We start from the raw sequence: 17,511 nt of genomic DNA on the forward strand, positions 1-17,511 counted from the left end.
CACACACACAAACACACACACACCCACACCCCACACACACACTAAACACAAACAGTCAAATCTCTCACTCTCATACATAATTCAATGCAGTCACATCGGGCTTAACATGACCGATAGCAGTAACTTTGTTCACTCACACACATAGTATAACACAGACTGGGGTTTACACGACTCACACCAATAACTTTGTTCACTCACATACACACACACAGTACAACCCATTTACGTTAGGCTTAACACGGCCAATAACAGAAATTGTGGACATTCACACATAAACACTCACACACACACACAGACACTCACACACACACACACACACACACACACACACACACACACACACACACAAACACACGCAGCACAATCCAGTCAAATCAGGCTTAATATGACCGATACCAGTAACTGTGTTCACTCACACTCACACATAGTACAACCCTCTCACATCATGCTTTACATGACCGATACCATTAACTGTTCACACTCACACACACACAATAGAACACAGTCACAATAGGCTTAACACGATCGATACCAGAAACTGTGTACACTCAAACACACACACACACACACACGCACACACACACAAACACACACACACACAAACACTCACACACACACACACACACACACACACACACAAAACATAAACCAGTCAAATCTCTCACACTCTCACACATAATTCAACGCATTTACATGCGACTTCTCACGGCCGATACCAGAATCGGTGTACACTCACACACACACACACACACACACACACACACACACACACACACACACACACACACACACACACACACACACTCACAGTACCACCCAGTCACATCGGGCTTAACATGACCGATAGCAGTAATTGTTTTCACTTAACCACACAGTATAATACACTGAGATTGGGCTTAACACGGCCGATACCAGAATCTGTGTACACTCACACACACACACACACACACACACACACACACACACACACACACACACAAACACACACACTCACAGAATCCGAAAGGAATTATTTTGTATTTAATGCACACAGCTCCAAATTAGGGCTCCGTGCCTCTCCACTCCTTCTTCAACCTCTCCTCTCTCTCCCCTTCCCCTCCCTCTAACCATCTTCTCTCCATCCCCTCTCCCCTTTCCTCACCTTCTTTCTCCTCCCTCTCCCCTTCTCTCCCTCTACCTCTCCTCCCTCTTTCCTCCTCCCCTCCTCTCTTCCCTCTCCTCTCTTCCCCTCCTCTCCTCTGCCTCTTCCCCCCTCCTCTCTCACTCACCTCCTCCTCTCCCTCCCTCTCTCCTCCTCTCCTCTGCCTCTTCCTCTCCTCTGCCTCTTCCCCTCCTCTCCTCCTCCCCTCCCTCTCCTCCTCCTCTCCCTCCCTCTCTCCTCCTCTCTGCCTCTTCCCCTCCTCTCCTCCTTCCCCTCCTCTCCTCCTCCCCCTCCCTCTCCTCCTCCCCCTCCCTCTCCTCCTCCCCCTCCCTCTCCTCCTCCTCTGCCTCTTCCCTCTCACAGTACAACCCAGACACACCGTGCTTTACATGACCGATACCATTAACTGTTCACACTCACACACACACAAACACACACACAGTACAACCCAGTCACATCGGGCTTAACATGACCGATAGCAGTAATTGTTTTCACTTAACCACACAGTATAATACACTGAGATTGGGCTTAACACGGCCGATACCAGAATCTGTGTACACTCACACACACACACACACACACACACACACACACACACACACACACACACACACACACACAAACACACACACTCACAGTACAACCCAGTCACATCGGGATTAACATGACCGATAGCAGTTACTTTGTTCACTCACACACATAGTATAACACAGTCAGATTGGGGTGTACACGACTCACACCAATAACTTTGTTCACTCACATACACACACACAGTACAACCCATTTACGTCAGGCTTAACACGGCCAATACCAGAAATTGTGGACATTCACACATAAACACTCACACACACACACACACACAGACAAACATACACACACACACTCACAGTACAACCCAGTCACATCGGGCTTAACATGACCGATAGCAGTAACTTTGTTCACTCACACACATAGTATAACACAGTCAGATTAGGGTTTACACGACTCACACCAATAACTTTGTTCACTCACATACACACAAACAGTACAACCCATTTATGTCAGGCTTAACACGGCCAATACCAGAAATTGTGGACATTCACACATAAACACTCACACACACACACACACACACACACACACACACACACACACACACACACACACACATGGTACAACCCAGTCACATTAGGCTTAACGCGGCTGATCCCTGTTCACTCTCACACATAGTTCAACGCAGTCACATTGGGCTTAACGTGACCGATAGCAGTAACTGTGTTCAATGACATTCACATACAATACAACCCGATCCATGAGGCTTAACATGACCGATGCCAGTAAATGTGATCACTCACATACACACACAGTACAACCCAGACACATCAGGCTTAACATGACCGATACCAGTAAATGTGTTCACTCACACACACAGTCAGTCACATAAAGCTCAACACAACTGAAAGCATAACTGGGTTCACTCATGTGCACACACAGTACAAACCATTCACATTGGACTTAACATGGCCGATAGCAATAACTGTGTTCACTCACTCACAGAAAAAATACAATTCAGTCACGTCGGGCTCAACAAGAACAATACCAGAAACTGTGTATACACACACACACACACACACACACATACAAAACACAAGCCAGTCAAATCTCTCACACTCTCACACCTAATTCAACGCAGTCACATTGGGCTTAACTTGACAGATAGCAGTAACTTTGTTCACTCACACATACAGTATTACACAGTCAGATTGGGGTTTACACGACTCACACCAATAACTTTGTTCACTCACATACACACACACAGTACAACCCATTTACGTCAGGCTTAAAAGGGCCAATACCAGAAACTGTGTACATTCACACATAAAAACACACACACACACACACACACACACAATCATACAAACACACACACACACAAACACACACACACACACACACACACACACACACACACACACACCCCACACACACACAAAACACAAACAGTCAAATCTCTCACTCTCATACATAATTCAATGCAGTGACATCAGGCTTAACATGACCGATAGGAGTAAATTTGTTCACTCACACACATAGTATAACACAGTCAGATTGGGGTTTACACGACTCACACCAATAGCTTTGTTCACTCACATACACACGCACAGTACAACCCATTTACGTCAGGCTTAACATGGCCAATACCAGAAATTGTGGACAGTCACACATAAACACACACACAAACACACACACACACACACACACACACACACACACTCACAGTACAACCCAGTCAAATCGGGCTTAACATGACCGATAGCAGTAATTGTTTTCACTTAACCACACACACACACACACACACACACACACAAACACACACACACCCACACCCCACACACACACTAAACACAAACAGTCAAATCTCTCACTCTCATACATAATTCAATGCAGTTACATCGGGCTTAACATGACCGATAGCAGTAACTTTGTTCACTCACACACATAGTATAACACAGATTGGGGTTTACACGACTCACACCAATAACTTTGTTCACTCACATACACACACACAGTACAACCCATTTACGTTAGGCTTAACACGGCCAATAACAGAAATTGTGGACATTCACACATAAACACTCACACACACACACAGACACTCACACACACACACACACACACACACACACACACACAAACACACACAGCACAATCCAGTCAAATCAGGCTTAATATGACCGATACCAGTAACTGTGTTCACTCACACTCACACACAGTACAACCCTCTCACATCATGCTTTACATGACCGATACCATTAACTGTTCACACTCACACACACACAATAGAACACAGTCACAATAGGCTTAACACGATCGATACCAGAAACTGTGTACACTCAAACACACACACACACACACACACGCACACACACACACACACACACACACACAAACACTCACACACACACACACACACAAACACACACAAAACATAAACCAGTCAAATCTCTCACACTCTCACACATAATTCAACGCATTCACACGGGACTTCTCACGGCCGATACCAGAATCTGTGTACACTCACACACACACACACACACACACACACACACACACACACACTCACAGTACCACCCAGTCACATCGGGCTTAACATGACCGATAGCAGTAATTGTTTTCACTTAACCACACAGTATAATACACTGAGATTGGGCTTAACACGGCCAATACCAGAATCTGTGTACACTCACACACACACACACACACACACACACACACACACACACACACACACACACATATATCCAAAAGTTGCATTTTTTCCATCAATTTAATTATAAATTTGGTTACTTTGTTCTTTCTGTTAATTTTTTTCCCAGTTTTGTCCATATTTGAATCAAAATTCAGGTTGAAATCCCCTCCTATTAATATGTTCCCTTGCGTATCTGCTAAATTCAAAAAAATATCTTGCATAAACTTTTGATCTTCTTCGTTAGGTGAATATACTTTGAGTAGATTCCAAAATTCCGAATATATCTGACATTTTATCATTACATATCTCCCTGCTGGATCTATTATTTCCTCTTCTATTTTAATTGGCACATTTTTACTAATTAATATAGCTACTCCTCTTGCTTTTGAATTATACGACGCTGCTGTTACGTGTCCTACCCAATCTCTCTTTAATTTCTTGTGCTCCAATTCAGTTAAATGTGTTTCTTGCACAAATGCTTTATCAATTTTTTATTTTTTCAGTAAATTTAGCAGTTTCTTCCTTTTAATTTGGTTATGTATTCTGTTAATATTTAAAGTCATATAGTTCAGCGTAGCCTTTTTATACTTTGTTTATCTTCCCTTTCCGTTTCTCCATCATTACCTTTCCTTCTTATCCATTTCTGCTTTCTTGTTTTGAACACTTTATAAGACAACATTTCTAAAACATCAAACATTTTCCCTATTCTCCTATTTAAAACTTCTTTAACCCCATTCTCCCCTCCCCCTCCTGAGTTGTCCTTTATCCCTTGTCGAACAACCACATCTCCCCTCTCCATTTGGATTTGCGAATTCACTCACAAACGTCAGCTGATTTTGCAGTGACCGTAACTCCTCCCCACCCAGCCCCACCCCAGAAAAGATTTCAATTTTCATATGTAACAAAGGTCACTCTTTTAATTCCCTCCTTATTCCCTCTATTCCATTTCCCTCCCTTATTAATTCTTGTCTATACTCTATATATTTTCCTCTAAATACTGATACATTCATGTATGCACACTATATATATACACAAATATACCCCTTTACACACATGCATATAGATCGTGGTCATTTTTACTCTCATTACATGTCTTCATCTCTCTGCTTGTTTTGTAGTTGTTCTGCAAATTTCCTTGCTTCCTCTGGATCCGAGAACAGTCTGTTTTGTTGCCCTGGAATAATTATTTTAAGTACCGCTGGGTACCTTAACATAAATTTATATCCTTTTTTCCATAAGATCGTTTTCGCTGCATTGAACTCCTTCCTCTTCTTCAGGAGTTCAAAACTTATGTCTGGATAGAAAAAAATTTTTTGACCTTTATATTCCAATGGCTTTTTGTCCTCTCTTACTTTCTTCATTGCTTTCTCCAATATATTTTCTCTTGTTGTATATCTTAAGAATTTTACTAAAATGGATCTTGGTTTTTGCTGCGGTTGTGGTTTCGGGGCTAAAGTTCTATGTGCCCTCTCTATTTCCATTTCTTCCTGTAATTCTGGTCTTCCCAGGACCCTGGGGATCCAATCTTTTATAAATTCTCTCATATTCTTGCCTTCTTCATCTTCCTTAAGGCCCACTATCTTTATATTATTTCTTCTATTATAGTTTTCTATTATATCTATCTTCTGAGCTAACAGCTCCTGTGCTTCTTTCGCTTTTTTATTAGATTCTTCTAATTTCTCTTTTAAGTCTTTTGCTTCCATATCTACAAATGTTTCTCGTTTTTCCATTTTTTCCACTCTTTTTGCCAATTCTGATATGGCCACTTCCATTTTATTCATTCTTTCTTCTGCATTCTTAATTCTTCTTTTTATCTCATCAAATTCTTGTAATTGCCATTCTTTCACTGATTCAATATATTCTTTAAAAAAAGATACATCCATTGTCTTGCTTTTCTCTTCTTCTTCCTCTTCCTCTGGGTTGACCATCTGTTGTTTCCTTGTTTTCTTTTTACCCTCTTCTTTCTTGTTGTCATTATTGTCTGTGTTCTGCACCTGCTGCTGTGCTGCAGGTGCCTCTCTCAGCTGTGGAGATCGACTCCGCAGCTATTCTTCCCTCCCATCAGTGTTTTTTTTCATGCGCATCGCGCATGCGCGAGGAGTCGCGCATGCGCGGTTGCGCACTTTTACTCGGCTCTGCGAGCCATTTTTGTAGTCCCGAGCCCAGGACCTCCACTGACCTGTGGGAGCGGGCCTCTCTCTCCGCGGCGGGCCTCTTCGGACAGGTAAGGCCTTCACCTTCTTCTTCTGACGACTTTCCTTCTTCTTTTCTTCCCGTTGTTCTTGGTTTTTCTTTCTTCGCTGCCATTTTCTTCACACTTTTACTTTCACTTTATTTTGGTTTTTAAGTTTGTGCCTTTGCTTTTTCTCTATCTTTTTTTAACTTTTCTGGAGAGGGCTGGAGTTCCCCTACCGGCCACTACTCCATCACATGACTCCTCCCCATCAGCATCTGTATTCATTCACACACACACACACACACACACACACACACAGACAGTACAAACCAGTCACATCAGACTTAAACGGTCGATACCAGTAACTGTGTTCACTCACACACACACACAGACACACACACAAACACACACACACACACACACACACACACACACACACACACACACACACACACACACACACACACACACACACAGTATAACCCAGTCACATTGGGCTTAAAACAGCTGATACCAGTAACCACTAATGTTATGGGCCCAGAGGACACCAGAACCCAGCAGCAATAGAAATTCACGAAGACAAATGGTTACTTAAACAAAGGTTGCCTTTACTTATCTTTAAACATAAAAACAGGATCTTATATTATTACTATTTAACTTCACCAAACTTAACCCCTTTCTAATTCTAAGCGCATGTGTATGTAATGTGTGTGTAAGTTCAGAAAAGTTCTTTGATTCACATTCCATTTTCACTTCTCATTCCTCCAAGTTCACCGGTTGCAGGCAATTCTTATACAGCGCAAAGAATTTAACATTTATATAGTTCGCCAGGCTTTGGTGCTCGAAAGTTAAATGCTTTCCTCTCAGGAAGGTTCGTGTCGGTTTTTAGAGATTTATTGCTTGTTGGACACCCAAATCTTAACTCTTCCGATCCGCCACTTCAGTCTCTTACTGAAGAAACTTGTCCCCCTTTGGCTTCTCCAGATGATAACCTCTTTTTTTCAGGTCATTACAGATTTCCTTTTTGTTTCACTTATTCCAAATGAAACATTAGGCAGTCAGTCCTCTCCTCTTGCATGGACCACAAGGGCTTTGAACAGGCTGAACTAAGAACTCACAACCCAACTTCAAAATGCGCTGTTTCCACAAGCTTGCCAGCTTGTCCTGTTCCAGTCCCAGCTGCTACTGCTGAACTGTAGAACTGAATTCTCTTTCTCTCTCTCAGAGAAAACCACATGACCCTAGTACAGCCACCTGCGCTCAGACAGACTGTGGCTCCGGACCTAAATCTTCTGAGTTTGTTCATCTGCTGCTTTCCAAAACAATAATCCAAATCCACAGTGCATTCAATTAACACCTACTTGTGACGTCCTTATAGGCATCCTTCAAAGTTTGTGCAAAGGCACCTGGTGCCTGGACTGCCTGGCTTGAGCAGAGCTCTGGCATTTTAAATGAAATGTTTAGAAGTGTTTGTATGCGACCAACACTAAAAAATCCGCCACAATTTATCTTCCAAAAACATATCTATATATAATATAAAATATAACATAATCAGTCACTCTGACCACTTCTCCTCAACAGGTGCATTTATCCACAACTAAGTATGGGAGGTTCTCCTACGATGCTATTCACCAGAGGCTTTACACCGACTTGACATTTTATAGAGGTGGCAAAGGGGTGCAACAGGTGGACTTGATGCTCTACAATGAGGTATGCCAATCTATTCCACATGGGACCCTTTTTGACCCAGGGCCCACCTGCACACATTCCCTAGATCCTGGCCCCTGAGCCACCGGAGAAGTCTCTCCATGCTAGTCGACCATCTGGAATCTCTTGGGAGGTCTTTCCTTGTCTGGGTCTGAGGTCTCCCAGGAGTTCCTGAGTCCGGTTTGGAGCCTTGGAGGTGTATCTGAGATTTGGGGATTCTGGGACATCTGGGTGTGTGGGTGGGGGGGGTAGGGTGCTCTCGGATGGCCCTGTAATGATGTTGAAATCTTAGAGGTTCCCACGCATGGGTCGGGGCATTTAATGTTGCTATGTTTTGCTGGGGTTGCTCTGGGGTTCCTGCGTCCAAGTTTGGGACCTCTTATGGGTCCCCATGTCCCATGAGGGAGCCTCCGTGTCCGGAGTTGGAGATTCCCAAGGGTCCCTGTCTCCAGGGTTGGAGACTCCCAGGGGTCCCTGTGTCTGGGGTTGGAGACTCTCAGGGGGTCCCTGTGTCTGGGGTTGGAGACTCTCAGGGGTCCCTGTGTCCAGAGTTGGAGACTCTCAGGGATCCCTGTATCCTGGGTTGGAGACTCTCAGGGGTCCCTGTGTCCGGGGGTGGAGACTCCTGGGGGCCCCTGTGTCCAGGGCCAGAGAGACTCCCAGGGGTCCCTGTGTCTGGGGTCAGAGAGACTCCCAGGGGTTGTTGAGTTGGGATCTTGGGGATCATGTATGTATGTAGGGGTCACTTGGTGGGATGGGGTCTCTCAGGGTTTCCAGCTGTGCAGTTGGAGATTTCCAGCAACGTGTGTGTTGAACTGTGGTGGGGGGAGGGAGGGTCTCTGGTGTAACCTGCCTCTGTTCCGTACTTCCCGCAGTCCGTGATGTACAACTTCTTCCCAGGGAACAGGAGCTGCGTGAAGCACTCGCTCCGGACTCCATTCCAGCCTTTCGGAGTTCCTCCAAATGCCACATTTCTCAGCCAAATATTCTCTGGAGCTGTCTCCTTTCCCAAGGCACGGCTGCTGTTCAATATCTGGGGCGGAGTTCTGGACCGGGGTAAAGTATTGCCATTAGTATTCATCTCTCCTCACGGTGTCTGCTGCTCACCAGACTGTCGAGCCTGTCTACACAGTTAATAAGATCCGGCTGTGGACCCAGCTCCCCCCGTTCCCCATCACCCTTCGATGGGAAAAATTTGCCCCGCTGGTCTGAGGCACATTCAAATGAGCAAAGAACTCTGCAGATCCCCCACTCTCTGGGAGGGGCAGATCCCCCAGTTCTAGTCTCATCAGCCTCGACCTTATCTACCTCATTCATGGTTTCACATTTCCATCAGATCTTCTGAACAATCATCGATACCATTTCCCCTCCCCCTCCACCCCCTACCCCCGTGTGTTAAGTATGACCCATGTAAAGATCAACCCCCCACTCCCTTCTTTGGCCTGACCATCCAAACACCCAACTCCCTGGTCACCCATCCATCTGATCTCCTGACGCCCCAGCCGCCCACCCATTCAAGCGCCCGACGCCTTGACGAATGCAGGTACTTACCGCGGTCAAAAGTAGTTTGTAGGAAAAAGTCGACACCCTCCCACCCAAATTTGACATGAAAAATTGGTTCCCCCAAAACCCAACGAATACATGAGGAGACACGGTACCCACCGAGTTCGGTCCCAGGTCTCAGAGGCCAACCTCCCCATCCCTGGAATCAACCTGGTGAACCTCCTCTCCACCATCTCCAAAGCCCGTCCATCCTTCCTCAAGTAAAGAGACCAGATCTGCATGCAGTTCCCCAGATGTGACCTCACCAGGTCTTTCGCCAGTGGCAGCAGAACCTCCCTGCTCTAAACTCAACCCCTCCAGCAAAAAAAGGCCAGCGTTTGCCTTCTTGCTTACCTGTTGCACCTGCAAACTAACCTTCTGTGATACGTTCACTTGGGCACACCCGACCGAATGGCAGGCTGCAGTCTCTCACCATTTAAACAATAATCCCATCTACTCTTTGTTTTTTGTCTTTCAACATTATCATCCATCTGCCAGGCCCTTGCCCACTCGCTTAACTTATCTATATCTCTCTCTGCAGTTATCCTTAGCACAATTTGCTTTCCCAAACTTCGAGACTCTGCACTCTATCCCCTCTTCCAACTCATCCAGGTTGTGGGCCCAGCACTGACCCCATGTGCTGCCCTCCGCTCACCATCAACTGGCCGATTCTCTGCCCTGACCAATGCCCGTAGGTTTACTCCAGTGATTCTCAACCTTTGGCTTTCCACTCAGGTACTAGAGACAACACTCTCCTTATTCTAATAGATCCAAACTTAAAGTATAATCTTCCAAAGTGTGAGCTGCGATATTCCAAAGTTCGATCTCTTTAATCCAACAAGTCAAACCCTGTGGCTGTTACTTTATGTAGTTTTAATCCGCTGATAAAATAGATAAACATTTTGCATAGCTTCACAACAAGACTTTCATAACGATGGTATTTACTATATAATGAAGATATAAAATGTATATAAAGCTCAAACTTTAAAGAGATACAGAACAATATTTAAAGAGAGAAAAATTCAAAGAAAACTTTCTTGTGTTCATCCTTCCTTCATATCTGGGTGAATAATGAACAAGTCGTTAGTCTGGGTGGATATCATGACATATTACATCATAGTCTCTATCATAACACCACCAAAAATAGTCCTCTATTAACTAAGAATTGAAACACAAGGTTTTAACCTTTACACATCCCACTTTAAGTCATCCCTGTGCCATCGAGGCTCTGTGCTTAGTAAGGGGTTGCTTAAGGTGGGATGTGGGTGGGAAGGGAAAGTTGAGAATCACTGCTCTAGACCCAATTGTTACCGAAATACTTCGCTTGACAAAAATAGTTAATGGCCCATTTCCTTTGGAGCAATGAAACGCCACACATGATGAGTCAATGAGGGATGGCTAAAACTGTGGTTTTCCACCTTTTTCCTTCCACTCACCTACCTCCTTAAGCAATCCCAGAGCACCCATGGCATAGGGTGGCAGGTGAATGGAAAGAAAAAGTTTGAGAACCACTGATTTTACCCCAATTCCATGTCTGAAATGGCACCTTATCAAGCACCTTCCAGAAGTCCAAGCAAGCAACGTGCACCTGCTTCCCTCCACCAAACACGCTCGGTGTATCCTCAAAGGCATGAGTGAAGAATGACCTATTCCATGCTGTGTCTGTCCGATGGAATAGTTTCTATTCAGATCTATCATTATTTATTCCCAAGGATTTCCCCAACTCCAGACATTAAGCTAAATTGGCCTGTTGCCATTTTCCATCATCCTTGTCTAAACCATGACGCGAAATTTGCTCCACAGTCCGGAGAATTTTGGCGGATTATCATGAGCCGTTTCCTTCAGCACCCCGCTGTGCATTCCATCAGGTTGACCCACCCTGAGTGGAGCACGACGGACTGCAGGACACAGAGATGCTTGGCCAGTCCAGCAGCATCCATAGGAGGTAAAGATGCATCACCGATGTTAGAAGCTGAGCCCTTCCTCAAGGTGTGAGTGGAGAAGCATAACATGAATTAAAGGCTGGAGAGAGAAAGGGGGATGAATGAGAGGGGGAGGGGTCTGGTCGAAGGTTTAGTGCAGGACAACTCCAATTATCCGGAATAGTTGGGACCAGATAAACTTTTTTTTTCAGAGAACTGGTCATGTTTTAAAAACAGCCCAGGAGCAAGAACAAAATCACTTGTAACAGTTTAAACAGCAACGAACAAGGGAAGGCTTTTAAAGTATTAAAATAATGTTTAATTCTTACCAAAAAAAAATGCTGGCTGCCGCCGATCGCCGACTCCTCCACTGGGGCCCTGCTTGGGCCGGGAGCTCAAGGTCCCCGCTGCTCCTGCCACCAGGAGCCGGGGCCGGGGAGGGGGGGGGGGGTGGCGGCGCTGACATTTCCATCCAGTTTAGCTCCGAAAAAATTTCAGATAAATTAAGATTCCTGATTTGTTTCAGATATTCCCACGAGGATAAAGATCTATTACTTATTTTTCTGAAACCACCAAAGCGAGCGAAGGTGGTTTGGCTACTGTCAGTTATTTAGGACTGCGCAGTGTCCAAGAGTGAGCACATTGTGGATTTTTAATGGGAAAAGCCAGAGTGGCTCCATTCAAGCTGGTCACCGTACCTCGAATGGAACTGACGGCCGCTACTATGGCGGGCAAAATAGACTCTGTGTCAAGAAGAGAGTCAGTAGACTCTATGATTTGGACTCACTGTACGTTAATAACAAAATCACAAGTTTTTGTACCTTTGTGAATAATGAGAGCTAATGAAATCAAGAAGGATTTGCATGCTAATCAATGGAGATATGTTAAAGCAGGGGAAATTCCAGACTGAGGATTTTGGAGAATTGGAATTTGGCGAATCGGAGATGTAGTGTATTATCGTAGAGTTGTAAAGTACAACAGGACAAATTGGTCGTTGGTGTAAAACATGCAAACACACAAAAAGACACAACACCAATTTACAAGCGATTTATAGGCTGTATGAGCCATTCAGCGTTCTCCCTGCTCGTGGGAAGAAGCTGTTCCTCGGCCTGGTGGTGCTGGCTCTGATCCTTCTGGATCTCTTCCCCGATGGGAGCAGCTGGAAGACGCTGTGTGTGGGGGGAAAGGGTCTTCGGTGATTTTGTGGGCCCTCTTCAGACAACGATCCCGGTAGATCATGTTGAATGGGGAGGTGGGGGGGAGAACAGGAGACCTCAGTGACTCTCTCTGCCACTCTTATGGTCCAGTACATGATCTCTAATCTATTTCTCTGCAGCAAACGTCCCCACACGGTGATGCAGCCGGCCAGGACGCTCTTGATACAGCTCCTGTAGAAGGTTGATGTGATGGTGGCCAGTAGCCTCGCCCGACTCAGTCTTCTCAGGAAGTGCAGTCCCTGTTGCACCTTCCTGACAAGAGAGGAGATGTTGAGAGGCCACGATAGGTCAGTAGTGAAGTGAACTCCAAGGAACTTGATGTCTCCTCTCTCTCCACCACAGAGTTGTTGATGTGTAATGGAGGGTGGTCGTCCCTGGTCCTCCTGAAGTCCCCGATCATCTCCTTCATCTTGTCCACGTTGAGACTCAGGTTGTTCCTCTCGCACCAGGTCACAAGATTTTCTGCCCGTCTCTGTCGCGTGGCAGAGACCGTCGTTGTTGCCAACGAGGCCAGTGACGATCGTGTCATCTGTAAACCTGATGACCCTGTTGGAGCTGGACCAGGTGATGTAGTTGTGGGCCAGCGGCATGAACAGGAGTGGGCTGAGCCCACGGCCCTGAGGTGCGCCGGTGCTCAGTGTTCCATATCCTGCGACCAACCTGGGCAGACAGTGGTCTTTCCGTTAATTCTCACCTCTCCTCTTATAAATCAACACCTTTAGTCTGTTGGTTTGTTCTCCTCCCTTGTTCTTTCCCCCACCTTTAACTCAGACACTGAGTTTCTTCACTCATACCTTGAGGGGGGGATCAAGCCTGAACCATTGATAATATTTACCTCTTGTGGATGCTGCGAGACCGGCTGGGTTCCTCCAGCGTTTCCGTGTGTTTTATCTGCTGTTACACCCACTAATTTGCTCTGCATTAACTCTTTAATGATAAGAGATTCCCGAACACATGCAGAACCGTTCTTGTTGGCGTGTTCGACTGATTGTGAGCAGATCCCTGAACATCGAGGATGCCTTGCTCCCACTTGTGATTCCTCCCTCTCTCACTCTTGTTTTCCTGTCCTCTCCCGACCTCCCTCCCCCTCTTTCTTTCATTTCCACCTTCACCCTTGCAATGCCCCTCAATCTCTGCCTCTCACCCCTCTCTGCCCACGGCCTGAACTCTCTACACTTCACTCTACCCTCCCTCATTCTTGTCTTCCCCTACTTTACCATGCTCTTATCCATCTCTATCTCACTTCCCCCAAACACCCATCACTCTACACCCCCTCACTACATCTCCTCTCTGTCCCCTTCTTTCTACACCCTCCCCTGCACCCCTTTCTCTCTCTCCCTATCTCTGCACCTCTTTCTCTCTCCTCTCTGCACCCCTTTGTCTCTCTCCCCTGTCACTCCACTCTCTCCCCCTCTCTCCACCCCACTCTTTCTCTCTCCCTCTCTTCACCCTACTCTCTCTCCCTTCCACTCTCAGTGACAGTACACCTGCACCTCTATCATTAACCTGTCCCTGTTTATGTTTTCCAGTGAACTATGCGATGATCTTCACAGAACATGGTTGTTTTCCACTGTTTTCAACATTCTACCAAACCCAGGGCTGGTTCTTTAAATCGTGAGTTACTTTGCTGTTCACCCCTTGCGTTCCATCACCCTCCGTACCCCTCCCATCCCTGTACCTGTCCAAATTCTTCTCAAATGTTAAAATTGAGCCTACATTTACCACTTCAGCTCATTCCACACTCCCACCCCTCTCTGTGTGAAGAAGTTCCCCCTAAACTTCTTCCCTTTCTCCCTTAACCCATGACCTCTGGTTTGTATCTCACCGACCCTCAGTGGGAAAAGCCGACCTACATTTACTCTGTCTGTCCCCCTCATAATTTTAAATCGATCAAATCTCCCCTCATTCTTCTATGCTCCAGGGAATAAAGTCCATACCCTTTTAACCTTTCCCTGTAACTCAGTTCCTGAAGTCGGGGCAACATCCTAATGAATCTTCTCTGCCCTCTTTCTATCTTATTGACATCTTTCCTGTCATTCAGTGACCAAAACTGCATACAATTCTCCAAATTTGGCCTCACCAATGTCTTGTACAACTTTACCACAACATCCCAGCTCCTGGACTCAATGCCTGCGCAGACCTTTTGGGAAACCCAAGTTTTCAATCTTTCCATTTCCAGGTTCAATGACATAACCATGGGGATTCAGGATCCAAACATCTTCAAACCTCCCGTGGAATGCACAGATCTACTTTGAGAGCCGCCTTCTGGCCACAGTTCGACAGCAGAGCGCTGCACAGAATCCAAAATTATTGTCATGAACAAATCACAACATATTTTGTTTTGTGGCAGCGTCACAGAGCGAACATTCGTATAAACCACCTTATCAAAATTAATAAAAATAGTGCACAAAAAGTGAGGCCATGTCTGTGGTTCATTGATCATTCAGGAATCTGGTGGCGGAGAGGAAGGAGTCGTCCTTGTGCCGCTGAGTTCTCATCTTCAGGCTCTTGGACCTCCTTCCCAATGGGAGCAGAGTGAAGAGGGGACGGCCTGGGTGGTGGGGGGTCTTTGAGGAGAGAGGCTGCTTTTTTTTAAGACACCGCCTCATGTCGATGTTCTCGATGGAGTGAAGTCTGGTGCCCATGATGTCGCAGGCCGAGTTCACAACCCTCTGGAGTTTATCTTTGTCCTGAGAGTTGGTGCCTCCGTACCAGCCAGAATGCTCTCCACGGTACTACCTGTAGACGCTTATGAGGGTCTTTGGTGATGAACAAAGTCTCCTCAGACACCTCACAAAGTCTAGCCGCTGGCGAGCCTTCTTCGTGATTGCATTGACATGGAGGATCCAGGACAGATCCTCTGAGATGTTGACCCCCCCCAGGAGTTTGAAGTTCTTTTTTTTTCCTTTTTAAATTTTTTTTTCTTACACTATGAACCATATTGACCAAAATACACATAAACCTTTCCCTTTTGAATATACAGTCATTTTCTCCCATTTTCCCCCCTTCCTTCCCTCCCTCCTTCCCACCCCCCTCCCCACCCACTCAACGTTCAACATATATGATACATTAAACCCATTAAACAATGTCATCACACAATGAAAATAAACAAGAAAATTGTATCATCTACTTTTACATACTGGGTCAGTTCATTTCGTCTTCTTCTCATTCTGTCATTTTAGGTGGTGGAGGTCCGCGGTAGTACATCTCTGTTGTGTTCCATGTACGGTTCCCAAATTTGTTCGAATACTGTGATGTTATTTCTTAAATTATCTGTTATTTTTTCCAGTGGAATACATTTATTCATTTCTATGTACCATAGCTGTACTCTCAGGGTCTCTTCTGATTTCCAGTATGACATTATACATTTTTTTGCTACAGCTAAGGCTATCATAATAAATCTTCTTTGTGCTTCATCCAGTTTGAGGCCTAATTCTTTACTTCTTATATTACTTAGAAGAAAGATCTCTGGATTTTTTGGTCTGTTGCTTTTTGTGATTTTATTTAATACCTGATTTAGATCTTCCTGAAACCTTTCCACTTTCTCACATGCCCACATTGTATTGATGACCAATACTGTTGATCCTGTTTCCTTCTTACAGCGAAAACATCCATCTGATACTGTCGGGTCCCATTTATTTAACTTTTGGGGCGTGTGTAACCAATTATATTGTATCATGCGTAACCTCGTGTTTATTGTATTTCTCATAGTTCCGGAGCATAGCTTTTCCCATGTTTCATTCTTTATCTTTATGTTTAGATCTTGTTCCCACTTTTGTTTGGGTTTACAGCTTATTTCCTCGTTCTCTTTCTCTTGCAGTTTGATGTATATGTTTGTTATAAATCTTTTAATTATCATTGTGTCTGTAATCACATATTCAAAGCTGCTTCCTTCTGGTAACCTCAGCCTGCTTCCCAATTTGTCCTTCAAGTAGGTTTTCAGTTGGTGGTAATGCAAACATTGTACCGTGAGTTATTCCATATTTGTACTTCATTTGTTCAAAATAATTTATTTCCCGAAAAACAATTTTCTATTCTTTTGATCCCTTTTCTCTCCCATTCTCTAAAGGAAAGGTTATCTATTGTGAAAGGGATTAGTTGATTTTGCGTCAATATTAATTTTGGTAGTTGATCATTTGTTTTTTTCCTTTCTACGTGAATTTTCTTCCAAATGTTGAGCAGATGGTGCAGTACTGGTGAATTCCCCTGTTGCACCAGCTTTTCATCCCACTTATACTAATATGTTCAGGTACCTTCTCCCCTATTTTTCTAGTTCTAATCTGGTCCAATCTGGTTTTTCCCTTGTTTGATAAAAATCTGATAGGTATCTTAATTGTGCTGCTCTATAATAATTATTAAAGTTTGGTAGCTGTAAGCCCCCTTGTTTGTACCATTCTGTTAATTTATCTAGCGCTATCCTCAGTTTCCCCCCCCCCTTTGCATAAAAATTTCCATATTATTTTTCTTTGCTCCTTGAAGAATTTCTCTTGTTAGGTGAATTGGCAACGATTGAAATAGGTATTGCATTCTTGGGAAGATATTCATTTTAGTGCAATTTACCCTTCCTATCAGTGTTA

General features: G+C 44.7%; 1 protein-coding gene across 1 annotated transcript in view; it reads left to right on the top strand.

The window, feature by feature from the left end:
• The window catches only part of LOC138740924 (ependymin-like), a 427,958-nt gene extending 412,611 nt beyond the window's left edge, over positions 1–15,347 (top strand). Inside the window, exons 4-7 of the mRNA XM_069894257.1 lie at positions 8,128–8,256; positions 9,129–9,309; positions 14,464–14,548; positions 15,114–15,347. Coding sequence (XP_069750358.1) covers positions 8,128–8,256; positions 9,129–9,309; positions 14,464–14,548; positions 15,114–15,189 — 471 coding nt within the window. The 3' untranslated portion in view covers positions 15,190–15,347. The remainder of the gene's footprint in view (positions 1–8,127; positions 8,257–9,128; positions 9,310–14,463; positions 14,549–15,113) is intronic.
• The last annotated feature ends 2,164 nt before the right edge of the window (positions 15,348–17,511 follow it).

This window comes from Narcine bancroftii, chromosome 8 (assembly GCF_036971445.1).
Source record: "Narcine bancroftii isolate sNarBan1 chromosome 8, sNarBan1.hap1, whole genome shotgun sequence".
Lineage (NCBI taxonomy): Eukaryota > Metazoa > Chordata > Chondrichthyes > Torpediniformes > Narcinidae > Narcine > Narcine bancroftii.